The 27,503-nt window shown below is 48.3% G+C and overlaps 1 protein-coding gene across 1 annotated transcript; it reads right to left on the bottom strand.

Moving 5' to 3' along the window:
• Window positions 1–1,087: 1,087 nt before the first annotated feature.
• CFAP45 (cilia and flagella associated protein 45) lies at window positions 1,088–27,221 on the bottom strand. The gene is made up of 12 exons (XM_069478504.1): window positions 27,178–27,221; window positions 21,529–21,654; window positions 19,058–19,200; window positions 16,991–17,135; window positions 16,455–16,625; window positions 14,815–14,993; window positions 12,883–13,012; window positions 8,644–8,790; window positions 5,800–5,913; window positions 5,010–5,203; window positions 1,609–1,833; window positions 1,088–1,283 (listed from the first exon to the last, which is right to left on the bottom strand). The coding sequence occupies exons 1-12, from the start codon at window positions 27,178–27,180 to the stop codon at window positions 1,205–1,207; spliced, it is 1,656 nt and encodes a 551-aa protein (XP_069334605.1). The 5' UTR covers window positions 27,181–27,221; the 3' UTR covers window positions 1,088–1,204.
• Window positions 27,222–27,503: the final 282 nt, after the last annotated feature.

Genomic DNA, 27,503 nt, shown 5'->3' with positions numbered 1-27,503 from the left:
CAGGATGCCCCAGCAGCTGTCCTCTGCCTCCTCTCCTGCAGGAGCCATTGAGGAAGACAAGACTGGGCTCCGGATTTGAGAAATGGAGGAAACTCCTGGGGTGGGGTGGGCAGAGGGACACCATGGTGATGGCAGCTAGACTGGAGCCCTTTCCCCCAAGACACACAAAAACTGGGAAGTGACTCCAGTCCCAAATGGAAGCCTGATAACCAGGGTCCTTCCAGAAAGGCTGAGCTGATTCTAAAAGTACAAGAAATGTGGTGGGGAGCAGTGGGGGGAGAAAGCAGGAGCAGACTGGCACAGGGGAGAGGCTGCTAGGAGGGGGCACCCAGGACTGACCACCGCCCGTTCACTGAGTGCCCAGGAGGTACCTGGCATGTGGTAGGCACTTGGAATTTGAATAAGTGAATGAATGAATGAAGAGTAGTGTGGGGCAAAGTGAGGAAAGTTAAAACAGACAAAAGTGGCTCTGGGGCGCCCTACCTATGGGAGTGAGGTGGCCGGAGGAGAGCCTGGCCGTGTGGGGTGGGCAGCTGTGTTTGGGTAAGAGTGCAGGCCCCAGGTGCGCCTTGTGGGGGATGGGCTGGTGTCTGTTGCAGCACTACCTAGGGTTGAAGGCCCTGGCAGGAGAGGACTGAGACAGGTGGAGTGAGCTCCAGGTTCAAACACCACCCCCTCCACAGATGTGGTCTGAGTCATGGGTGTGAGTGCAGCCGGCCCAGTACCTCCTTCAGCTCCACCCAGCCCAGCCCTGGCCCCAGCCCCTCTGTGAGAGAGCATCTCTAGCTCTGCCTTAATGCCCTGAAATGCCTCTGGCCTGGGCATGGGCTGGAACAGAGACAAGACTGTGCTGAAAGTGGACATCCCAGGGGATCACAGAAAGGCCAAGGGACACCAGGACAAAGGGACCTTCTGGCTTAGGAGCGATGTTCATGGGAGAGCATCTTCCCATTCCCCAAACCCGAGCACCACGCCGTCCTTGCTCGACGCCCCCTCACTCGATGCCCCCACAACCTATTCTGCGCCACCTTCACTACCCTGTAGCAGCCACATCCCCGCAACAAGGACGCTGAGCTGCTCCTTAGAGAAGTAGAATAGATTTAATCTGTAACTGTGAAATGTCTAGGTAAGCGGCAACTATGGCCCCCAGAGACTGGGCAGAATTTGTCCCCCGAAGGCATGCCAAGGGTCACGGAGGCCCCCCTCACTTCACGGAGGTCACCGGCAGGAGGTGAGCTTTGCGCTCAGCTTCAATGCAGTACTTCTCAGGAAGGCCAGTGGCTCTGCAGGATAACACCGGGCAGGTGTCAGGGGAGGAAGCAGGCTCTGGGTGGGATTTACAGAACCCTGCTCCCACAGTGCACACCCCAACATACTCATGCCAAGGCTCCCGCAATCCTGCCAGGGAGTTCCCAGATAGCCAGGAAGACCCCGCCCCACAACCTCCTGCTGGAGCCTCCTACAGAGGGACAGACTCCAGTAGGGAGAAGGGCCCTCCCTGAGCACCTCTGCCATGGCCCCTCCGCCCGAATCCCACACTTTCCCACTGCTCTGCTGGCTCTTCGGGGAAGAAGAGAGAAGCTGGAGGAGGAGGGGATTCCAGCACACCTCAGCTCTTCAAGCTTTTTCCTCTTGATGTCATCAATGCGTTCACGCCGCTTCTGGGCCTCCTCTTTGAGGCGCTGGCCCTCCTCGAAGGTGGCGATCCGGTTCTGCACCTGCTTCTGCTGGTTCTCGCGCACCTGGCGCCGGAGCTCGTTGGCATGCTGTAAGCGCCCTGTGGCCTTTTTCTCCTCCTCCAGCCGCTCCTTCTCAATCTGCTCTCTCTGAGCCCTGGTGGGGGGACACAAGGGGTGGAAGGGGCTAGGTGGAGCTGGCCCAGAGGAGGAAAGGTGCTGGGAGAGCCTCTTGGGTGGGCACCTCTAGTGGACACGCTTCAGAGACCACAGCCCTCCAGGCTCCGGCCCTCTTCTGTCGCTGGAAGGTCAGCCCCAAAGGCAGCCACTCTGCATGCTCCCATTCCTATCCAGCCAGGACCAGCTTCCCGGACAAGCAACTGTATGTCATGCTTAGAAGGGCCCCAGGCTTGGTTTCATGCTCTGCTGTCACTGTTGTGAAATTCTTAATAGTTTTGAACAAAGGCCTCCATCACATTCTTATTTTTCACTGGGCCCTGCAAATTATGTAGCTGGCCCTACACCCAGGGTTTCACCCCCTGGGAGCTATTGCTCCTACTCTTCCCTCATAACAATGCATAGTTCCCCTCCAGCTTATTCTAAAATAGCTCCTTCTCTCCTCCCTTCCTCCCTCCCTCCCTTCCATCCTTCCTTCCTTGTTTCCTTCCTTTTCTCACTAACAATAATGATAACATTAACAAAACCAACAAAGGGATGCTTGGAAAGTTAAAAGACATGGCCAAGTCTGGAATGCTAGCTCTACCTTGGTTGCTGGAAGAAGGAAGGAGCTCAGCCTGAGATCTCTCAGCTCTCTTATTGATCCATCTTTCCAAATTCCTCTTAGAAACCTCTTCCACAAAAATACTTCATGGACCCTGACGTCAGGGAGAAAATTGCTACTGGCAACCAGATAGACTCAGAAAAAACTCAAATGAAATGCATTCACATCTCAGAGGAAACGCAGTTATAGGCCATCTTGAGCTAGCATCTAATTTCTTTCTCAGCATGATCAAAACAAAAACAAAATGTAAAATCATCCTAGGCAGGAATCATTTACTGTTCTCCTACCCTAGGGTCACTCATACCCCAATAAAGGTAGCAAAAACGCTGCTTCACTTCCTCATTTCCCTCTAGCCGTCTTCCAAGAACCACCATAAATGGGGTATCCTCTCAACTGCCAGCAACTCTTTCCGCCATGCAAACATCTCCTAAAATTCTACACCTGCTGCTGAGCCTTCCCAGTTTATCAGATGAAAACTGCTGGCTTCCTTGTCGCTCTGTAGACACCAAATCCCTACTGCCCAGACACGTCTGTGAGAGCAGGAAGATGCTCCTCTTCACCTGGCCATTTTTTTCCTATGTGTAGAACAGTTTTCTGTTGTTTCACACTCTTCTGAGTGGAGGGGTAAGTGTAGAAAAGGGGGCCCTATGTGTGCAACTAGAGAGCTCCTGGGGTAGTAGGCAGATAAAACTCCAAATGGGGAAGAACCGCATTCCACGGGGCTAGGGCAGTGATCATGGGGCCTGGCTGCATAATAGAATCACCTGAGGACTTCCAAAAATACTGATGCCTGGGCCTCACCCCAGGCCATTTAAATCACAGTTGTGGAGCTGGAGCCTGGGCATCAGTGTTTTCTGAAAGTTTCCAGGCATTTATAAGAACCACTGGGTAGGATAGGTCAACTCTCTCTGCTTAGTCAACAAGCATCCCTCTGTCCAGAAACAGGAAGTCCAATATAAGCCACACAGGAGGCCATGCTTTTGAAGTAGAAAACGTTGAATTGCTGGCTGTGGCAGAGATGCTCCCAGCGTGAAGACATGTACCTCGGTGGTCACGTGACCCTAGAGACACTAGGTCTAGATGCTAACCTAGAACAACAGGTGAAGTTGAACTTCTCCAAGGGGGTTGATCTAGCTTTAATAACTGACTAATGTGTCTGCTTCAGGCAAACAGAGAAAAGGAGAGACAAATGAGTCAATAGTGAAAGTAGGACTTTAGTTTCATTCCACTAATATCTATTAGTGCCTGTTAAAGGCAACAGATGTCCAAGGGCATGGAGGCCAGGGAGCAGCAGGAAGACATCTGGAAAGCAGTATGGAGCCCAAGGGCAGGATCTTTGGGGGAATTTAGGAAGCTGCCTTCTCCTCCAGGTGTCCGATGACCACAGCACCACCCTGAGGGCAGGGAAAGCTATAGAGCCAGTGGGGACAGGCTGGGGCCCACAGTCCAAAAGAAGGTTAAAAAAATGTGGCTCTGGTGAGGATGAAAGCTCCTGCAGATCTGCTCTGCCTCTGGCTGGGGGCTGGGTAGCCTTATCTGGCGTGCAACTAACTGAGGCATTACCAAGAAGAAAGACCTAGAGCATGTAGAACAAGAAAGCTGGGCTGCACTGTTCAATCTCTATCTGAGCATAATTCTACAATTTTATATCCCCCTCCCACCAATTCAAATTTCGTTTGGTTTGTTTCCTTTTGAAAAAGTTTGATCTTATATAGAATCCGAACCAGGGCAAAAAGGGACTCATTCCCTGTTAGGCCAGGAGAACACCTCCAGGTCTGGTGGTGGCAGATCTGATTGGTAGAAAACAGAGCAGAGGGGGAAGGCAATAGCAGCTGCTCTGAGGGAGGGGGCAGAACAATGAGAGATGTGAATGCTTAGCCTCCACTTATGTTGAAATTATCATCAAGCAAATAGAGAGAACTATAGTAAAAGAGTAAAAAGCTGCCAAGGAGGAAACATGGATTTAAAAGGTGAGGTCCACCCAAACGAGAATCTCTAACATCCTTCCTCTGGAATGGGCAAGAGTAGTGTTTTATTAATTTCTAATTCCTCCATGGCACCTAGCACAGAGCCCTGAATTTATGTGCTTAATACATATTTTTCAAAGGAATGGCAAAGAGTTCTCTTAAAGTCCTGCTCTGGCGATTCACAACCCTTAGTGTCTGAAGTTCTTCTTTCTAACTTTCCTAAAGCTCTCATGCTGCACTTTCATCCCTAATTTGCAAGGGAACATGGGAAGGGGCTGTGGAGGAGAAGAAACCAGATTTATATCTTTATTTATACCTTTACTGCTTTAGGTTTAATAATCCCAATAATCTCCATTTCCTTAAACACTTCCAGGTGCTATTTTCCAATTCTCTAATCATAAAATTAGTGGTTCGAGTGGCTTTGAAATAGTTTAACCAACCATCTAGTTAGAATGATCCCACCAACCCAGTCGAGATGGGTGAGCATCTCTCCATTAGCATTCCAGAAAGCTTCTCTCTATCCGACATGGGCCATCCCTGCTACAGTACAAGGAAAGGAAGCCAACGTTCCCAGGCCTGTCCTACCGAAGAATCCTCTCGAACTCATCCCGGTCCCGTTGCACCTGAACAGCCAGAGTGTGCTTCTTGAAAGCCACCTGTTCCAGCCGACTTTTCCGCAGTTTGGCCTCTGTTTCCATCTTCTTCTGCGCATTTTCCTTTTCTTTTCTACGCCACTCTCTGTCTGCAACCTCCTGATTGCGCTTGGCCCGCAAGGCATCCTGGGAAAGCGGGGTGGACCAGTGAGGGCACAAGATAACCTCGGGTGCAGGCCAGGTGCCTTCAGGAAGACACCTGCTTACAGCCTCTGACACGGTCTGCTCTGAGAAGCACCATGAGTTTCTCTGGCAGCAAGTTATTCTAGGAAAGAATAAATGGAATCCCGTCATAGGACTTTTGGGTCAGAGGATACCCTGAGGGGTCATCTTGTCTTTCCAGCCCACTCATCCCAGTTCTTTCCCTGTACCTCAGACACCTCCAGGCAGTCCTGCAATTGCTTCTAATTTTAAAAACGGCTAATGATGGAGATGCCACAGTTTCCTCTGGTGACACATTTCATCAGTTAGTTAAGGTTGAAAGTTCTTCTTTAGTCAGGAGCCAGAAACTTTCTCTTCAACCTTAAGCACATAGTGCACTGCTCAATCCTTGCTGCCACAGTCACTGGGATCAGGCCTTCCCCTCCCTTCTCAAACCACTGAAGTCTAGATAACTTGCCTGCTCTCTACTGTATCTCCACCCTGGAGGCCATTTCACAGGCTTTCAAAGGAATAGTCAAGGGAATGGGAGAGGCAGAGGGAATCCGAAACTAAGCAGGTACCTGTTCTGCCTGGTAGTCCTGGGCTTTCTCCTGCATGGCCCTCAGGCGGGTGATCTCCTTCTCTTTCTCCCTCCGGATTCTCTCCTGCTCAGCCTCAAACTCTGCTTCTCGAGCCTGCCGGAAGTAAAGGCCTTGTAGAATAGTTTACATTGATCCAGCCTTGCAGAGAGAAACGAAACCCCTGCAACAGACTTTCCAATATTTTCCCTCCTACTTTCTGACTCCTTTTGAAATAGGGAAAAATGAATGAACAATGCATGCACATAAAAACAATTAGCATTTGTAAAATGATTCATTGTTAACAAAATGTCTTCCCATGTATTTTCCCAGAAAGACCTCACAACATCTCATGAGATAGATAATATACATGAGGAAACCGACATTCACAGAGATTCAGGGTCCTGCCCAAGATCCCCCAGCCAGTAAACTACCTAGCAGGATCTGAACCCAGGTATCCAGAGCCTAGCTTTCATACTCCTTCCACAACATCACAGACAATGTTTAAGTTGCAAGGCCACTGGGCCAAATAATAACTGTGGCTCCCTGCCTGTCTTGCAAAGTACAGCAGGTGGAAGTTATGGCATTGGTCCCTGGGCAAACGGGCAACCCTGTCTTGGGCAGTCCCACAGGAGCCAAGAGATGCCTAAAGAGTGAACCATCAAAATTAGCTCCATTTCCACCTCTCTGAAAGACAGGCATATCCCTAAAAGCTTCCCAACTGCCATTCTTGAGCAGTTGTAAAACTAATAATGCAGGTTGGGTGGAAATGTGATCTTTCCATAAAGAACCTTCCTTGGCCCTCATTCTACCTGCTCTGATTTCTGTGAAGCCCAGCTAGTTGCCTGCTTGTGTGTTGGGCACAGCTACATGTCAAGCTGCTTCCTCTGTCCACCTGGCCCTAGATGGCACAGCAGGGAATTCTGGATGCTTCTACAACCAATCTCTGCCTGTAGCTCTGAAGGGGCAGCCCTGGCTGGAAGAACAGATACCACCAGGAGGTCAGAGAAGGGCTTGTGGTATACCTAGATACTTCCAGTGAACTGCGGACACACCCAAGTGCCTGATCCCTTGGCCAGCCTCTAGCTTCTCCCAGCTCCACCCTGACAATGTCCTTGTATGAAGACAAAACATATTCCTCTCCTTCTTAGAAGTCCATGGTAATTCCTCATCATTTCACCCTTCCAGCTCTGCTCAAGATATGGGACACCCCCAGCAACTGCTCTCAGCTTTCCATCACTTCACTACACTCATTTCTTACCACGACCAAAACACTGGCTGCTGCAGCCAGCAAATCTGTTCACTAATTCCTACACATAATTAGCTCATGATCACCACCTTCACCCTTTCGGGGAAATAGTGGTTGAGTTCCAATGATGTACATGGCATTATTCTAGGTACTTTCAGCCTAGTCTGATAGTGCAGCAGTCCCCAACCTTTTTGGCACCAGGGACCAGTTTCATGGAAGACAATTTTTCCACGGATGGCTGGGGTATAAGTTGGTGGGTGCAGCGCTCAGGCCGTGACATGAGTGATGGGGAGTGGCCATAAGTACAGATGAGGCTTCGCTCACTCGCATGCCACTCACCTCCTGCTATGCAGCCCCCCCAGTTCCTAAGTTTCATGGAAGACAATTTTTCAAAGATGTGGGCAGGGAGCTCAGCAGCCTGGTCCCTAACAGGCCACAGACTAGTACTGGTCCATGGCCCAGGGGTTGGGGAACACAGTGAGAGTGGACACACATTGAAGCATCCCACGTGTTTTAAATCAATCAATGACTACTTCACAGGATTGTTGTAGCGATTAAGTAACACATGGAAAACACTTAGCACAGAGCCTATGCACAGACTGCTCAATAAACAGTAGTTATATTATAAAATAGCAATAGTTATTACGTAGGAACCATCTCTGTCCCCAGTCCTATGTTCTTGTTCTATTGCCTGCATATCCCCAGCATCCAATAAGAATACTAAAGCCAACAAACATCGCTGAGCTGGTTTGTATTAGGCATAAATAGGTATAATAAATAAAGATGCCTTTTAAAATACACACACACACACACACACACACACACACACACCTGCCCTTCATTACAACTACTGTAGAGGGGCATAGAGAAGTAGGATGTGGTTTCTGTCATCATAGAACTTCAAAGCTTGCAGGGGAGACAAGACCTACACATGAAGAGTTTAATAACTTTCCTGCCACCTTGAGTACTTCCTCCTCTTTTTATATAAATTCATGTTCACACTATCTAAACCATGCTTAAAGGCCTTCTTTTACCCTCTACTCCCCACAGACCCCAATCATTTCGTTACTTGATGTTACTCCAGCTTGAGTCCACACATTCACGGGCTACATCCATCTGTGACTGTTGCAGGTGGTGCTCTCTGCTCCACCGTGCACTTGTTCCTGTAGGTTCTGCAGCAGGACTGGGAGAAAACTCTACTTCCTGAGTCTAGGACACAGTACAGGATGCCCAATATAGGAGTTTCCACAGGAAATTTATGGGGCAGCTGACTCATCACTGGGAGCGTAATTATCCAAGTTATGAGGAATCCACAAAAACCTCCCTTTCACCAATAGTTTTACTTTTCTTCCCTGCTTGCATATGACCCTCATCCCACCTTCTACTCCAAGGTGTTAATGAGGATAATAACACACTAATTTGGGTGTTCTTTCTAGGCTGCTCTCTGTTAACAAACAAGTGGACTGGCCAAGAGGAAGAGAAAAAGAAGCCAGCCCTCAAACTAAGGACATGCACTTTCAAATGAAGGCGTCCCTCTCCCTGTGACAGACAGTCCATTCATGGCCAGAGGTCCCAGGCATCAGAAACCAGGTCCCTACCATCTTCTTCTTGGTGAACTCCATCACCATCTGGTCTGCCAGCTTCTCCTGAGCCAGCAGCTCTGCTTTTTGTTTCTGGTTTTCATCATTGATGCGCTTAATCTCAGCTTGCATCTTCAGTTTTTGCTGGTGCCTTTGTTCCAAATCCTGCCAGCAAAAGAAAGAGAGCCTGAGATTAGGAGGAGGCAAGACAAATGCTACTGGCATCTAGGGATAGACAGACATGGATGGAGGCAGGGAGACGAATGAATGCGGCTTGCAGTGTAGCTTCCACCACTGTCCTTTGTGAAAGCTGTTCTGTCAAAGGGCGTCAGTGCCCTCGTCTACGAAATGGCCTCTTTACAGCTTTCTTCCAGCTTGACTCTGGGCAGCCCCCGATGCTGTTGGTCTCTGTAGCCCCACTCAGGAAGTGGGGCTCTGGAAGTTCCGCACAGCTTCTCCCACTTGCCAAGCTAAATCCTATCCCTGTAGCTCTGCTCACACCGCCTCCCTCGGCTTTCAATTTCCTTCTCCCATTTAAACCCAAACTTTCCATCTCCATTCAATAGTGATGATCGAAATAATAAATACTGCCCTTAGTGAGTACTTTCTAATTTGGGGGGCACTCTACATAGCCTATCTCTAATACCCAAAAATGTCCCCAAACCCTGAAATGTAGGCCTCGTTATCTCTCTTGTTCAGATGAAGAAAAGGAGGCCCAAAATTGAAGTGACTTGCCCACAGCTACACATCTAATAAACTCCAGAGCCAGAATTTTGAAACCTTGTCCTGTCTAAAGTTTCAGGCTTCTCTGGAAATTTTACTTGGTTGCCCCAACTTTCAGTTCTCTCTTCATTTCTGAAATCCCTCTGCACTTAAGGTGGTGCCACAACTCTTGGGAGGTGATCATACATCCCCTTGTAAGTCCCCAATCGTTTCCTATGTGTTCACTCAGTCCTAGCTAGAGGGCAGGGACCTTGTGTCACACTTCCTCTCCTCCCCAACAGCATGTAACCCAATGCAAGGAAAACAGCAAATATTCAAACTATTGCCAAATGAGGCAGGGCAGGGGGACCAAAGTGAGTGGCATATAACAAAGAGAAGGGAAAATGGTGTTAGACATAGAGAAACATGTCTCTGTGAGTGGTGGAGATCAAAGTACCAGTGTGACCCTGAGCAACAAGATCTTTCTAAGAAAGGAGTCCCTGCCTCTCTCAGCCCCTGGCTTTCAGAAGCTCACAATGCTCAGACCACTTCCAAGCCCGAGCATATCCTCAGGTCACAATGCAGAGGGGCAACAGAATCTTGTGCAGCTGCTCCCACCCCAGTCACCCCCCAGCCGCCCTGGACTCCTTGCTTCAAACCCATCATCTCACCCCACCTCCCACACTGCTTCTAGCTCCTTCCATTTCTTCAAAGATTAAATCCCTCCCTGGACTTCCAACACCTCCTCAGCTGGCTTTTGCCCTAATCATCCAGCCAAGGTGACTCTGCCTGTGTGTCATCCTCTAGGGCTGGCTCTCCACCAGTTTGGCTCACTGCCCAGTTCAGGGATCCTTCCTCCAGGAAGCCTTGGAACCAGACAGCACGGCAACTGCCCGCCTCCCGGGTCCATGTGCTGTGAGTTGCAGGCTTAACATTCTCTCACTCTCACTGTGCCTACTTCTCTGCTCACTCCACTTTTCCTGTCTGCCCCTCCAACTCTCACACTCCTTCTCGCCTTTTCTCTTTCTTCCTTTCCTTTCTAACTTCTTCACACAGGTTTTAGGCCTGCCACTGGCACCCCAGGAATCATTCAATCCCACTGACCCTCAAAGCTAAACAAGCTACTGACCTCTGATCCATGACCCATGTATGAACATGTATTTATTTACTTACTTCTTTGCCTATTTATTTCCTTTTTGTTGTTGTTGTTGTTTTGTTTTTGTTGGTTCATTTCATTTCCAAGAAACCAAAAGACTTTCTCTGTCTCTCATCTTTGAAAACCTTCCCAAGCAACCCCGGATAACCCTCCTTCACTCTTCTCCATCTTGCCAGCAAGGGGGGAAAAATCTGCCCTTCGCATACCCTGGGATGGTGAGGCAGGTCGAAAGCTGGGGAGGCACAGGTTTCTACCCTAAAATTGCCCAATAATACTTCCTGGAGACTCAGGGAGTGCCTGCTAGAAGGACATTGAAAGGACAGTGACACAACATCAGTGTAATGGTGTTGACTCACTGACTCCTGGGGCCTCTGGATGAGCCCACCAGTTGCCACTCCCCATAATCTAGTGGGATTTTCCAGTCTTCACTTCTCACCCCCTACCCTGCGTGTTTGCCCCATGCCTCTCCTTCCTGGCCCGTTCCCACTCTTTTTCCAGAGCCAGGAAATGAAGGAACACAGCCATGTCCTTCTGTCTGTCATCTTGTCCCCCCTTGGTCCCCTTGTCAGGCAGTTCACAAGGCTGCGTGCCCCTCGTCTTCTCCAGCCACCAGATGATCATCACCCCACTCCTTGAGCAGATCTGCACGCTGCAGGCACTCTGAGAAGATGTCCTAATTACAAGTCAGCCCACCTGTGGTACCAGGGCTCCTCCCCCATTCACCACCATCAAATGCACTGGCTGATGACAACTCCATCATCCTTAACGTGGGGAGGGGGAAATAAAAGAATACATGTTCCACAAGTTAAATGACACCATAAGGAAACAATCTCACACATCCAGAATGAGGGGCATTCTTCAAGCCAACTGGCCTGGATGCTTCAAAATACCAGTGTTATAAAGATGAATTAACGAATAAACAAATGAATGAGGGAACTCTTCTAAATCAAAACAGAGTAAAGAGACTTAAGCAAATGCAATGTGAAAATCTTGATTGAAGCCTGGTTTGGAAAAAAGAAAACAACCAAAAATACATTTTTTGAACAATTGGAGAGATTTGAAAGTAGATTAAATATTAGATGACACTATAGAATCAATGGATTAGAGTTTTTGATGGGGGATGTGATGATGGCATTGTTGACATGTGAAGGAGTATCCTTGTTCTTCAGAGATGCAGGATGAAGCATTTAGTGGCAAAGTGTCAGGGTATCTGCAACTAACTTTCAAATAGTTTAACAATAGATAAAATATGCATATACATCTAGAAAGAAGCAAGCAACTAAGGGAAATCGTTGACAATCATTAAATCTAGATGAAAGTTTAAAGGTATGGTACAAGGCCGGGCGAGGTGGCTCACGCCTGTAATCCTGGCATTCTGGGAGGCCGAGACAGGCGGATCGCTGGAGCTCAGGAGTTCGAGACCAGCCTGAGCAAGAGCGAGACCCTGTCTCTACTAAAAATAGAAAGAAATCATCTGGCCAACCAAAAATATATAGAGAAAAAATTAGCCAGGCATGGTGGCGCATGCCTGTAGTCCCAGCTACTCGGAAGCCTGAGGCAGGAGGATTGCTTGAGCCCAGGAATTTGAGGTTGCTATGAGCTAGGCTGACGCCATGGCACTCACTCTAGCCTGGGCAACAGAGGGAGACTCTGTCTCAAAAAAAATAAATAAAATAAAATAAAAAATAAAGGTATGGTACAATTCTTTCAACTTTTCTGTATGTATAAAAATTTTCAAAATAAAAAATTGAAAGAAAAAAATAAATGCTCCAAATGCCTGCCATGTTCCTCACTGTGCTAAGAGTTTTTGTACATTGCAACAGACCAGATAAGGTAAATAGAAGAGGATTTTTTAAGTCTATTTAGTTTGGGCAAGTATGTCATCATTCCTTTTGCAATAGATATGGCTACTAATTTTATTTAGGCTAACAGGAAGAAAAGGTTTGGCTTCACAACACAATTAATGACAATGGAATGCTATGTACTTTGAATGAGGTAAGAGCAGGAAGGCTGGAACTAAGATATTGCTACTGTTCGTCTGCAAGGTGTGTAATATCCCTAGGTAATTGAGGGAAGACTATAAAACATCCCTATGTTTACTTGTGCAAAGCATACTGTCGTATGTTTCCTGTATGTGTCCTTTCACATCAGTATATCAGTCTTGGACCCCCAAGTCCCCGGGAGGCAGGAACAATATCTCTCCAATTCATTGCTCACCCCCCAGGATGACACTGTGGTGAAATAAATGTTTAACATGGCAATAAAAAGTTGATAGTGATGATATTGTGAAATGAGCATATGCCTGACAGAAAACCAGTCAACACCCTGAAACCCCAAAATCTTGGAGGGCTTTGTTGCTGCTGCTGGTGACACTTGGCATTGTTTGTCTGGACTGTTACCCTTAGATCCTCCTCTTGGAGCTGTTCCATATACTCCAGCATCTGCTCCTTCTCCTGCTCCCTCTGCTCAGCGAGCAGCGATCGCTCCTCCTGGTTCTTTTCCATCTGCTCCACAATGTGCCGTCTTCCTCTGGGAAGGAACAGTGCCACAGTGTCTTAAAAACCAAGGGTTCCTGTCTATCTGCTCCAGCCTCCACCCAAATAACCCCAAGATGGGAAGAATCACAGGAACAATTTGACAAGTGCCCCTTAAACACTGATATGCTTCAGGGACCCGGAACAAAGTCCTTCCCTAGCATGTCCTAAAGGGTCAGCCCTCTTTCTTCTGAGCTCCTGGTTCTAGGGCTCACCTTTCCTGAGATTCCCTTCTCCATTTGTTTGCCCAAGAGTTCACTCCACATCATAATATATCTTCTCCCTTCCAGTATGTAGAGTTTCTGAAATCCTACCACCTCCTAAGTCTTCCCAGAGTAATCGCAGGAAGCTAGCTTCTTATGCTAGCCTCCCAGAGCTTCACAGAGTTAAAAAATATATATATATATATATATATATATATGTATATATATATATATAGTCCAGAACTTTTAATTCCTCTAGTGCTTCTTCTCTCACTCTTCAGCTTGTCTTTCTACCTCACCTCCCACGCCTGGGTTGGTTACCACTTTTTTTATATTTAATCTCACATTTGAAGACTGTCAGCTGCTGGTAGACAGGGCTGAGTCTCAGGAAGTCTCTCCACTTAGCAATGTCCCAGCTTAACAGCAAAAATCAAGGCGGCCAGGTTCTACAAGCAGTGTTGCTGGGACATTGCTAAGCAGAGAGACTTCCTCAGACTCAGCCCTGTCTATCAGCAGGTGCATCCAGCCTGCTGGATGCAAAGGAGCAAAGGCTGGAAGAATGGGAGAAGACACAGACCAGGGTGAGAATCAAGGGGAAGGAGCATGAGATTCATATTCAGACAGAGCACTTGAACAGCTGCATGACTCCAGATGAAATAAACAGAAGTAATGAATGAAGGAGTTACACAGAAACAGGTTTGGAGTTGCCTAATGAGGCAGAGATGTTTTTTCCTTCACCAGAGCTATTTATGCAGAAGATGGACAGCTACTTAGCCACTAAATAAGCTTTTACTGGGAGCCTCCTATAGTCTGCCAGACGTAGCCTACTATAAGTCATCTCTATGAATGGTTCAGGAGAACAGAATACAGTTGGAGAGATAAAGGTGCTATTCAGTGTGGTATGAGGACTATTTCTAGAGGTAACTCATGGACATATGGTTGGTACTTTAAGTCTAGACCAATATGATCCTATGATTCACCTCCTCTGGGACTTTTCCTTCCCTGCAAAATGAAGAGGAGACTGAATTTATTCATTCTAACGTGAATTAGACACCTACTACAGGCGAAAATACTTTGCTAGGCCCAGGAGCTACAGAAATAATAGTAAGATGGGGGCCCTGTCCTCAATGAGTGTACCACCTAGCAAGGGTCAAGAGTGACAGGGCACAGAAGAGGAAGCCCCTAATCTGCTTAATGAAGTGAGAGCAGTTTCTCAGGGGAGGTGACAGCAAAGCTATGTACAAGGGAAAGAGAAAGAATTTTCCAGAGGGAAAAGGAAAGAGAAGGGTATTTCAAAAACAGGGAACAAGAAAAGCCATGAACTTGTGACAAGGTCTAGTATGTTGGGGGAATGGGGAAAGCGTAGAGAGGATGGCAGGAAGTGGTGAGAAATGAGACTGAATTAAGACCAGATTGTGAAGCATCTATTAGGATCTTAGAAATAAGCTTTAAAAAGTTCTGTGATTCTATGTATCACTTTATGAAGGTTTTGAGATTACAACAGGTGGTGATAATGACCATCTCTAATCTCTTCCCTCTTTGCTAGGCTACATGGAGTGGCTTAAAGAGGGAGATGCCAAAACCACATCTTTACCGTACTCTTTCCTCCCTCCTCTTCCTGTCTCTTTCCTCCTGCCTTTGAATGGATTTCTGCCGCTCCACTTCCATCATCTGATCCAATCGCTTCTCCTCTGCTTCCAATTCTTTTTGAATCTGCTGCTTCTCCAGGATTTGGGCATCCCGGATGGCATGGCATTTGGCATTGAGGATGACCTGGAAAGTGGATATAACAGTGTGGCACTAAGCTTGGGGGTGTGGAAGTTTAATGGGGGAGAAATGGAAGCAGAATACTGCCCTGCTGAGTGTGCAGGAGATGCACATGGCTATGCCCAGTCTGGAGAAGCAAGAGCATGCTTATGTTAACCCCTCAACACAGCTCAGCTCAAACATTTACTGGGCTTCTACTAGGTTCCAGGGTCTGTGCAAGGAGTGGCCTGGAATAGTATCTTTCAGGGTATTGAATTTTTTTTTTTCTTTTTTTGAGACAGTGTCTCACTCTGTGGCCCTGGGTAGAGTGCAGTGGCATCATCATAGCTCACTGCAGCCTCAAACTCCTGGGCTCAAGCAATCCTCTGGCCTCAGCCTCCTGAGTAGCTGGGACTTCAGGTGCTCACCATGATGCCCAGCTGATTTTTCTATTTTTTGTAGAGACGGGGTCTCATTCTTGCTCAGGCAGGTCTCAAACTCCTGAAAACTCAAGCGATCCTCCCACCTCAGCATCCCAGAGTGCTAGGATTGCAGGCATGAGCCACCGCGCCTGGCCAGAGTATTGCATCTTAGTGTTTGCAGGGTAATGGATCACTCTTTGGAAATATGATGAAAGCTATGGGCCCTCTCCTCCATAAAATTCAATTACATAAAATTACACATAATTTCCATAACACTTCAGAGGTCCATGAGTCCCCTTAGAGACCCATGAACTCCAAGTTAACACCCCTTGTTCTATTCCTCAGGGAAGTTAAGACACTCTTGCAGAGGCCAAGCCACAAAGATTTTTAAGCCAGATGAGCCCAACACAACACAAGAGGGGATGAGAAACCATGGCCCCATCAATAAGAAACAGAAAGTAAAAGCTTTGGAAAATAAAAAGAGGTATAAGTAGAGAAATTTACCTGAGAGACAGAAAGTGGAGATGAGGGATTAGAGAGTCAATATTTTTCATTTGGTCAGGAAGTGAACCCATGCAAATGAGTTACAAAATAGAATTCAAATAAGCCTCTGATCTTTACACGCTCAGCTAGAGGAAGCACTCTGGGTATTTCAAAAAGCATCCAATTGCCTCGACCACCATATGTGGCCAGAATTCAACTAGCAGGATAAAAATAAAAGTAATACCTTCACATCTATTTATCAATCAACATTCCACAAAGGCTCTCCTGTATATTAGCTTATTTAATCCTGTCAATAATTCTGCTAAGTAGTTTCACCACCCTCATTTTACAAATGAAGAAAGTGAGGCTCAGAGAGGGCAAGTGACTTGCTCAAAGTCACACAGCAAGCAAGTATCAAAGCCAGTCCTCCCTCTGATCACAGCAACTACCATGGCAGGTGCAGCTCTTCCCCAACCCCATCCCTGCCCTCACCAGTCCCTCTCCTTGTCCAGTGTGTGAATAGGAGGAGTAGGAGGAGGGAGTGGCAGTGAGCCCCAGAGGAGGAGGAGACCAAGAAACCCACCTTGTTCATGTGCTTGAGCTCCTCCTCCTGCTCCATTCGAAGCTTGCTGGCTCTCTGCAGGAGGTTCTGGGCCCGCTCCTTGGCCACCTCCTCCAGGTCGCTGAGCTTCTTGTTGTTCCTCCACACCATTTCCTTCTGTTTCATGATCTGCTTGCGTGTCGTCACTGCATCCTAAGGGAGATCATTCAGGATTAGGGGGGGGACTGTTCCCCATGCTCTGTGCCCAGGGCGCTTGCCTGGCTCCTGCAGGTGACCCAATACAGTGTTGCCTCAGCCCATCATGCCATCTGAACCAGAAGCTCCACTGCCTGGCTTCATTCTCAGCCCTCCCCTTCGCCCCAGTTGCTTCCCTATCCCATCTCAAGTATTTCTCTCTGGCCTTGCTTCTACAACATTTCTCCATTAAGTACACATTCATGCCTCATGTTAGGGTCCCCTAACTAGAGTTCCCACGGCTGTGACAAAGTGGCCTCCCCCCAGCACATTTCTATTCTGCCACCCATCCGCAGAGGTGAAGGCTTAGAGAGGTTAACTACCACGATGGCTTCCTTCTCCTTCTTGAAGGCCTGCTCCCTGGCCTCGAGCTCTTCTCTGGTCAGGACGTGGGATGCCCATTTGATCCGCTCAAACTCCTCAGGGCTGATGATTAGGGACTCCCCAGAGGGATCCTCCTTGGGAACACTGACAAGGAGTGAACAGTCAGGGAGAGGAGGGGGCAAGCTCTCTGCACCACCTCCAGGCTTCCCTGCTCTCTTCCCCTCCCCACATCATGCCAATGGCAGGAGAGACTACAACTGTGCCATGGGTCCACTGGAGAGAAGGGGTTCCAAGTGAGGGTCAGGTAGCATTGCAGGTTAAAAAGAGACATTTGAAGTCCCTCTTCTCCAAGGTCCAGTTCCTACGTTACCTTCTCTGTGGCAGCTGACACCCTCACCTATGTTCTCGAATGCCCCCCACAGGCCCAGTACATCACCTCCTGCTCTGAGCCCCCACCACACCCTGCTCACACTGCCTGCATCGTGGTCAACTGTGCAGGGTCTGTTTCCTTTACAGACCTCTTCAGGACACAAACTCTGGCTTAACCACATTGGTAGCCTAGTCTCTGGCACAGTGCATGGCACAGAGGGAGAACTCTAAATAAAGTTGTTAAATTGAACTTTAAAAATAGATTAATCCTCCAGGATGACATAAAAAGGGCCAGGGAACACCAGCCCAGGTTGAAATGGATGCTAGTGAGAAACCTAAGCGTCCCTGTCCATCCAGCCTGGAAAGAAGCTTTGAACCCTAAATATTAATTAAAATCTCTGATCAACAATAGCTGGAGGCACATCTATAGACCCCTCCTTTCTAGCTGCCCAACCCATTCAACAAACCAATAGCTAATTATAATGATTACAAGCAAATAACTTACATTAAAGATGAGGGAGGGAGCAGTTGTGGGGTGAGAAAAAAGCTGTTTTGGGGTGAGGCGATTTAACAGGTGCATGGCAACAGGACGCAGACAGTCTGAGACAGGAAGTGAAACCTCGTCTAATAAAACTAGTGGGAGGAGGAACCGGGAGGCAGACAGAATGAGTGAGTGGATTCGGTTAGGGGCTTGGCCAAGATCTTGTCGTTCACTGAGCAACGTGGCCCAAAACAGCCTGGGATTTGGGGTGACCAGGGAGTGATCTGAATCTAAGACAGCAGCTCGGGCTTTCAGCAGCTCTGAAAAATAACCAGCCACTTAACCTCCAACATGTTTCCAGGAATAGAATACTCCAAGAAGGAGCCCTTCTCCTCAGGCCTCAGGAGTGGCAGCAGGGCTGGTGACCACATCTGGCCATTCGATGCCAGAGCTGACCAGACAGTGCTCAATAAGGAGCTGCAGTCAAGTGCAGCTTGGGACTGTGTCCCAGCTGTGCCTCCCCAGCTCGTGACACATGTATGTTCTGGGAATTCGAATTCTTAGCAGGTGGAGCCAGAGTAAGGAGAACGGTTGTAGAGAGTGAAGCACTAACCCAAAGGCTAAACCACTCAGCGCAGTGCTGGCTCATTGCACACTGCTGTGCTCGGCCTGACCCCCAGGAGGGGCCCAAGCAGAGGGCAACTGCAGTCAGGAAGCAGGCTGAGCTACTCCCAGAGGAACCCAAGGAGCCCCTGTGAATTTCCTCTTATGGCCTCAGAGTCTGGGAAGAAGCCAGAGGGCGAATTAGGCATCTGTTCAGTTTCCCTTTGCTTCAGATTCTTAATGCAGCCGAAAGGAAGTGACTCATCTGGATCACTTCCGCCTACCAAGGGTACTAATGGGGACTTAGCGGGGACCCACTAAGCACCTCCCCTCTACCAGTCTCCTAGAGCCCACAGTCAGTCAGAAGAAAGGGAGGAGAAAGGAGCTGGGAGTAGAGGCCAATGGCAACAACAGAAACAACAAGGAAGAAACAAGAGAGGCCAAGACAGAGAAGAAAGAAAGATCCATGAAACAAAAGGGGACAGATGAATAGGAAGGTGGGGATTAGATTGACAGAAGGAAGCCAGCCATGCTTCCGCATCTCCCTGAGAAGATCCTCCGCAGAAGTGCAGGCTGAGGGAGGCAGGGCAGGGGGTGTGCCCCAGGTACTCACATGAGCTCTCGGATCATGTCCCGAGTGATGAGCTGGATGGTCTCTGGCTTGTGGTCCAAGCCCAGGGCACTGAGAGTCTTCCCAATGGTAAGCTTATCTCGGAGCAGCACGATGGGGCTGTTGCTCTGGCCCTGGGTCAGGGGCTATGAGGTCAGAAAAGCCAGCTTAGGAGCTGGTCACCCCACTTCCTGCTGGTCAGTGTAGCCTAACTTCAAGTGTAGCCCTCCCCTGTCCTGGGCCTTCTGACCCATCCAGTGGCAGGGGAGGCCGGCGGGGGCCCAGACTGCAGGACCACTAGGAGTAGCCAGGGCCCTGAGAAAGCAGTGTGGTGCCCTCTGTCTGAGCCTGGCTGGGTGTGTTCTGTACTGACCAGCTCTTCTGAGAGCAAGGCCTCTTGTTCTTGTGCAACTACTACTCCTCTCAGGATGGGAGGGATAGTGGGAGGTGCGGAGCACGAGTGTGTGTCTATACCTAGCCTACAATCATCAAGAATAAAAATTAAGGTTTTGGTCTCTAGGTTCCCCTCTCTTCATGAAAGATTCTCCTTTATGAAAAAGAAAATATTAATAATAATCTCTCTGGGACCACACAGTGAGTTTGAAGCAATACAATTTGTTACAGGCGAATATAATCTATGGCATTAGTAATTTTTAATCCTTTCTAATGATTAATTTGCTTTGAACTCTCAAAAAAGCCATATTGAGGGAATTAGAAATAGCTAAATCCCCTGGTAGAGACCTACCCTTAAAATTTAATATGAGGATGTCAGTAAGTTGGAATTCAGCAAGAGAATACAGATTAGCTGTATGTTTGTTTTTTTTTTTTTTCAAGATTCTCTGACCTTGAAGGAGTTAGATAACAAGAAAATGAAATCACTTATTTCAGGAAATGTCTAAACACAGGAGAGAATTTCATTTGTCGTTAATGCGGTAACTGTGCTCCTGACCGGAGGCCGGGCCATGATGGCCTTGCCTGTCCTCAGACTGCCACTCTGCCCAGACAGTGCTGAGCACTGCTGCCACCTGCTGCCCACCTCCGCTTCCCAGCAGGCATGGCTCAGTCGTGCCACAGGCCACTTCTGCCCCCTACTGCCAGTTGAGAGACTTCCTACATTCTCACCCACCAATAAGGCCAAGGAAACTGGGCCGGGGACAAGCATTTTTCTGACCGCCCTGCTTCACTATCCAGCATGACTACTGGAGAACTCCACCACTTCCGAATCTCTCCTTGTTTTGATGAGAAAACGCCACATGGACCCAAAACAAAAAAATGTCTGTAAGTGAAATTGCGTCCCTTTGATTCTTTCCCTTACTGATAGGAACATTGCTGTGGAATGAGGGTCGTCGGAATGGAGAAAGAGGCCCTCTTGAACCCTCTGGAAAGTCCTCTTGGATTCACAACGAAGATGAAGAGGTTAGTGACAGACATCCCCTCTCCTCTTCCCGACCAGCCCTGCTGCCAGAGGGATTCAGGCCACCATGGGTATCTTTCTTCTCTTTCTCTCTCCGTGTCTCGTTCTCTTTTTTTCCTTCCCTCTATTCCTTCTCACCTACTAAACTTCGTGTGTATCAGAATTATTCAAAGCAATTCTCTAGCTGTCCTTTTCTGGACAAAAGGAGCTGTCGACCTCTTAGTCAGGATGACATCTGCAGGTAAAGACCTGCTCATTTTCCAGAGCTAAATAATTATTTTAGTTGGGCAACTGGGAAAGGAGGATGATTTTGTGTTGTACTCTGATGCTATTATTCTTGGATGGAGGGGGAAAGATGTTGTCATGTGTCTGCAATCTTAGCCCATAGGCCTTCAAATATTTCCATCATGGAGCTCTCACTGAGCAACTATTGCACTGTCTATGGAAGAGCCTCTCTTTTGATATTACAGCAGATATTTTTTGAGACATAGTCTCACTCTGTTGCCCCAGCTAGAGTGCCGTGGCGTCAGCCTAGCTCACAGCAACCTCAAACTCCTGGGCTCAAGCGATCCCCTGCCTCAGCCTCCTGATTAGCTGGAACTACAGGCATGCGCCACCATGCCCAGCTAACTTTTTCTATATATTTTTAGTTGTCCGGTTAATTTCTTTCTATTTTTTAGTAGACGAGGTCTCCCTTCTTCCTTGTTCCAACCTAACAACAGGGTTTCACTCTTGCTCAGGCTGGTCTCAAACTCCTGACCCGAAGCGATCCTCCTGCCTCAGCCTCCCAGAGTGCTAGGATTACAGGCGTGAGCCACCGTGCCCGGCCTACAACAGATTTTAAATGCTGTGAAGTGATGAGGAATTTCATGGGTGGAAGCAGCCAGGCACCCCTGTTTACATAAGCCCAACTTGATGCCAAACCTCTACAGCTCAGTTCTCAGAACTTCCCTTTGTCTTCAGTCTGAGAGAGTTACCTATGACAGCCAGGTGACTCAGTGCAAGCTTTGTCCTGAGCAATGGTAGTCTGGGCCACCTGGAGGGGCTTGTTGAGGGTTACCTTGATAGCTCCAAAGAGGCTCTCATCCACCTCAGAGCTCATGGCTTTGGTCCGATAGCGAGTCCTATTCCTTGACCTGTTGGAAGTGGTAGAAGAGGCGCTCAAGATGCCTCTTGAACTTAGCGGCTGCAGGAAGAAGCAGAAAGTTTATGTCATCAGTACTGAGCGGCATCCAGCCCGGGGCAGTAAACACTTCAGCCTACACTGGCAGTGTCGGGGAGTGGGGGGTGTCGGCAGAGGCATGTGGAAAAACCACTTAGGGAAAGCATCTGCGTAAACCCTGAAACATAAGGGGCAAAGAGCAACAGATGGATGACATGCCCACAGAAGCAGGAAGAGTCTCTCTGCAAGAAGAGAGCTCTGCAAGGAGGAGCATGTCTATAAAAAAAAAAAAAAAAGTTGATCTCGTGAAAGCACGCAAGTAGAATGGTGGTTACCAGAGGCTGGAGGGTAGCAGGGGTGGGGTGATGGGGAAAAGTTGGCAATGGGGATAAAGTTATAGTCAGATAGGAAGAATAAGTTCTGGTACTCTGTTGCACAGTACAGTAACTATAGGTAACAATAATGTACATTTCAAAATAGCTAGAACAGAGGATTTCGAATGTTCTCACCACAAAGAAATGATAACTGTTTGAGATGATGGATGTGCAAGTACCCTGATTTGATTACTATACAATGTATACACGTATTGAAACATCACACTACACCCCATAAATATGTACAATTTTCATGTGTCAATTAAAAACAATAAAACATTTTTAAAGGGGGGAGCATTTCCGTAGTCCCAGAAGCTGAGGAAGGGCAAGTCCCCATGCAGTATGAAAGGAAGGATGAAGGAAACAGGGATGGCAGGAGAGAAGAGCCAGTTTCTCCCCATTGTCCATCTGGTTCTGGTTTCCCACAAGGACAACCTCTTGTGAGGCATCTGGGCTTGCCTCCCCAGAAACGCACAGTGTCCTCTTTGCCTGCAATCTTCTCAGCATGAGCTCCAAGACTCTTCACAAACAACACTACCATTTGACCTCCTTCATGTCTCTGCAATCTCATAGGCTATGGCAGGGACCAGAGGATATAAAGGATGGAAAAGCACCTCACCCACTGGTTGGCATGTGGCCAATGCCTAATAAACTTTAGGCAATGGACGAGTGATTACCAGCTACAATCAAGAAAACCAGTTCTTTCTCTCCCAGGACCATTTAATGTTCATGAGTCATTTTTAACCCCCTACTATCTTCCTATTTTTGCTAATTTCCCATCTAATGAGTTGTGGGAGACGGGGCTCTTCTCCAACTACAGAAGCTGAAAACACCAGGTATTTGCCTTCCCTGCTTGGCCAAGGGACCTGGGCTTAGCCAATGAGATCACCCTGGCCTGACAATGACAGGGAACCTAGTGATGCAAGAAGCAGAACAAGGAAAACCTTTCTGACCCAGGCAGCAGTGGCAGCCAGACCCAGTGCCTGGGGTGACACTGATAAGTGACACCAGCAGCAGCAACCCATATCCGGAGTCGGCAGTGTTGGAGTGCAACAGTGCATCAGGGGCCCTTGCCAGACGGGTCCTAGGTTTTGATTTTGGCCTTGGTTCTGGCTGCAGAGCCTCTCATTGTTCCTATTTTCCAAGTCTAGTTTCCCAGCCGTGGCATAAAATCTATGAGCACTCCAAAGTCCTCTAAATACGTACCCTTCTACTTAAATTAGAGCCCTAGCTCTGTTGCTTATAACCAAGAACTCTAACTAATGCAACCTCCATTCCCAAAGGTCAGTCCAGCTTCAGCTCAGCCCCAAGAGTAGATGTCTATCTCTAGCAGGCAGTGTCTGTAAGGACTACTGGATGACTCCCGACGCTAAAGCTGATTCAAATTTCACCTTGGAGGAGCCCTTGCCCTCCACACCTCTGTAAGCTGGGCTACCCTGGGGGACTGGCCAGACACACTGGGTCTCCCCAAGCCTGAGAATCAGCAGCTGTCAAGGGGACAGGGTAGACAGGGACATGGACCTTGCATTCCAGGTCACTAAACACTGGACCGTGTTTTGAAAGCTCTCTCTGATCTGCCATTACCAACCAAACACCCCAGCACCTGTTTCACCTGTATCAGGTTTTCACAATCAATTGGGCAATTATTCTCCAGCTGGCTCTGTCCTGTACAATGAGCACTGCTGTGTGTGCCTTTCCCTCACTGTCTGGCACAGCCAGCAAAAGGCTCACAGAGGGAGTCCCCCTCTAAGTCCTCAGTCACCCGCAATATAGCAGAGCAGAAAAAACTTGGATTTATTAAAAGGTAAATAAAGCAGCCCTGAGGATGCCTAACAACAGCCTCGGAAGGGTTATTATATTGTCAGTGGTGAGCAACTGCTCCCCTTTCCACTAAAAATAGAATAAGAGGAAATGAATAGAAACTGCAGTAGTTGGGATTGAGGCTAAGCTTTGGGAATAACTGGAAAAGATAGAAGGCTTTGGATCATGGGTTCTGTACATAATTAAGGAAAAAGGTGCAGTGTCTGGCACATGGTAGGAACTCAACATGTGTTTGATGAAGAACAAAAGAATGAAACTGAGCAAGATGACCTCTTGAGGACTGCAGACCAGATTGAGACAGTTGCCTTTTGGAAATATGCCTCATTTTCCAGATCATGTATGCGGTCTGCACTGTGGATAATAACATATGTGAAAGGGCTTTGGAGTGCAGATGGAAATTATTGTTTTGCATTTGTTTTCCTGTTTCTTTTCAAGGGCCCCTGCAGGTTCTCCCTTGTGTTCAGGTGTCCACCAGGCTGCAGGTTCCTCCAGGTCTGAGACTGCATCTGCCCTTTCCTACACCCTTGGTACCCAGGTCAAGAGGAAGTCACAAGGAATACTTGACTGCCTGAGCCTAGAAGTCAGAAGAGAGGAAGGAAAACAGATGACCGCAGAAACGTGGCCACTGGGCAGGACAGAGGGAAGCTCTGAGCTCTAGGGTTGGGTGACTGAGAAAATCTCATTTGCGAAATGCTGACTTTGAAGCCACAAGCCTCACACAAGGGTTAGAATAAACAGCTTTGCCAAGAGTAACAAGAAGGATTAGGGAGGTCATTGTGTAAAAGGACTAGAAAAAATGAAGAACCAGGCATAAAGGGAAAGTTGGATCCCTCTGGGCCAGAGGCGTAGCCAAGAGGTTCTTTTAAGAGGTAAAGGGCTGGTGTTATTTTTTGCCTGACCAAATAAATATCGCCAAGAAGCTGAGCAGTGCCTAGAGAGACGCACACCTCGTCCTGCCTGGGGGAGGCGGCTCTCCTCCCCTCCTAAAGCAGGGGTTGGGGAAGCTGATGACTGGGGACAGATAAAGATGCCATCCCTGCTTTCGTATTTTCATCTTGGTGATCCAGCTGACTCCCCCTCTCTTCATAAACCTCCTGCCCCAAAAGCACAAGAATTCAGCCACAACTACCGCCTTTGTGAGAGACTCTGATGCAGAAAGACCAGCTCATCAAACGAATGATGATTTTGAGTTATAGTCATTGATACAGAACTATCTCCATAACATATTAATTTTTAAAGAAAACAAATTTTAGGAAACATAAATATTCCTGTAAAAATGTTTGTATGGAGGGGGTGCACCTAGAATGCATTACTGAAAGAATGTTCACAAAAATGTTCAACAGTAATTTCAGATGAGGCCTGTGATGTTTCTTATATTGGATAATTTTCTGCAATGACTACGGTAACTGTTTTCATGATCAGAAAAAAAACTAAAAGTGTTTTTATTTGAAAATAAAACATAATAGCAGGCCTAGTGACTGGCTCTGAAGGCATGAGAGTGCAGCCCTTCAAAAGCCACAGCATTTTATATTCCGGGATTCAGGAGGTTTAGCTCAAATCTAGCAAGACAAAGCTGGAATGGGGCTGGAATAGGTCGGTGTGGAGTTTCCCTGACGTAACTGCAACACCTGTCAACTGAACAAAAACAAAGACATGTCCTTTCCTAGATGTCCTCTCCACCCAGAGATCAGGTTCCTGCTTTGCATATTAAGTCACCACAGGCTGACAAACTCAGCCTTCAAACTCTTGGCCTGGTTCTACGTCCCTTTCTATACACTTTGGTTACCAAGAAAGTGGGGATTCCCATGCACCAGGCCCCCTGCCTTTTGCTCTGAGTGGTCCACTCAGTTATTCCCTCCCTTCACACGTGACCAGGTTGGCCATCTGCAGGATGCCACCTGAAGATGATGTTCTAGTCAGTGCTGAGGTCCCCTCTCTCCTTCTGGAGGATGTTGTGAATTATTTTTGCAAGAGTTCTGGGAGTCTGCCTAATTGTGAGCCTCATCACCACACCACCTCTTCTCTTCCCTCAAACACTCTCAAAAGCTAGTGAACAGCACCATACGCACACGCGTGCACACACATACACACCTGGCCTGCCAGAGATCACTAACTTAGACCCTCTGCCTTCACAGGTGTCCATATGCCCCCTCCTGTCCCAGCAATTTCAGAAGGGCTCAGTCAGCTGGCCAAATCCCTGCCCCGAGTGGCCTTGGGTGGGGAATCCCTGGATCTGGGTGCTCTGCAGCCCACAAGTCTAGCCCAGGTACAACTTACTCATCAATGAGGGCTTGGAAATAGAAAAATTTTAAAGCGAGAGAGAACGGGAACTAACATATTCTATATGCCCTCAGACGCCAGGCATGATGCCATGCCCTCACATACATACGTGTACTACTGTGCTTGTCAAATGCTGCGGGGAGGTGAGACACAATCAAATAAAAGGTATAAGCGAAAGAGGACCCGATTGCAACACTGCAGGAGTCCTCAAAAGTTGGGAACTGCTCTTTGTTGGAGTCTGGTTTACTTAATAATTAACAAAGCTATTCTAAAGTCCACAGAGCCCCAGAAAAGCAGTGCAGCCTCTGGGCTTAACAGGTGTCCCCAAGTACACCTAAGTAACCACCCTTGCCACCTGGTGTGCCCCAGACATTCTAAGGTTAGTTCCCACAACCCAAGGCCCCAACACCCATCCTCTGCCCTCTCCCCTCCCCTCAAGCCCAGGTCTCCCCCTCACAGCTCCTCCTAGGCCTTGTTGGCCTTCCCCTTCATGACTCTTCTAGTCCTCCCCAGCCCAGGGAACCCCAGACTTGCCAGACCACTCCCCATCTCTCTGCCAGGCCTTGCAGACCTGAGACTCTTCTCATTTATTCATTCATTGGCAAAGGTTTAATGAGTACCTACTGGGGCCCAAAGCACTGCTAACAGAACAGAAAACTGAGACACGGGGATATTAGGTGACTTACCCATGGTCACTCTGCTAGTTGGTGGCAGAACAGGTTCTATGACCGATTATCTGGCCTCCTCACCAGTGTCTGTTTCCACACCACATCCCACAGTCCCCAGCCCAGGGATGCCCCAGCCTGATGGCATGGGGGAGAGGGTTGGAGCACCTCTTTCTCCCCAACTCCCCTACTCCCTACCACTCCATCCTTAATTCCTCTTTTGAACCCCCGCAGGACTTCCCTTGCTTCTAGGAGTGTCCTCGCTCCCAGGCCTTCCTGACCCCCAGACCCAGACCCAACTTCTGCCCTCCCCCAGGCTCTCACTTTCCCCGCTCCGAACTCCCACCCAATTCAGGACACATGGGGCCCCCAGCCGAGGTTTTCTCCTCCACCACCCAGGGCCTCACCATCTCAGCCGCACGTCTGAGAGGCTCAGAGCCTCTGCCGCCGCCTTGGCCGCCGGCACCACCACCCTGGCCCTGGGTGTTGACGCGTATCCATAGCAACCAACAGCCCGCGGTCTCTGGTCTAGGCCCCGCCCCGGCCCCGTCCCTCCCAGCCCCAGAGGGTGGTTGCCTAGTGCTGAAGGTTTAGGAACCGGAACTCCTCCCTCTAACCATTCCCGCTGGTGCTGGAGCCGGAACCGTGGCTCTCGGTTGACCCTCCCCTGCACGCCCTGCTGTTCAGTTTGTCTTTGGCTGAAGTTTTTGATCAGGACCCGAACTGTAAAGGG

This window comes from Eulemur rufifrons, chromosome 8 (genome assembly GCF_041146395.1).
Source record: "Eulemur rufifrons isolate Redbay chromosome 8, OSU_ERuf_1, whole genome shotgun sequence".
Classification (NCBI taxonomy): Eukaryota; Metazoa; Chordata; class Mammalia; order Primates; family Lemuridae; genus Eulemur; species Eulemur rufifrons.
The sequence above is the reverse complement of the archived record's forward strand: the minus strand, read 5'-3'. Positions and strand labels throughout refer to the sequence as shown.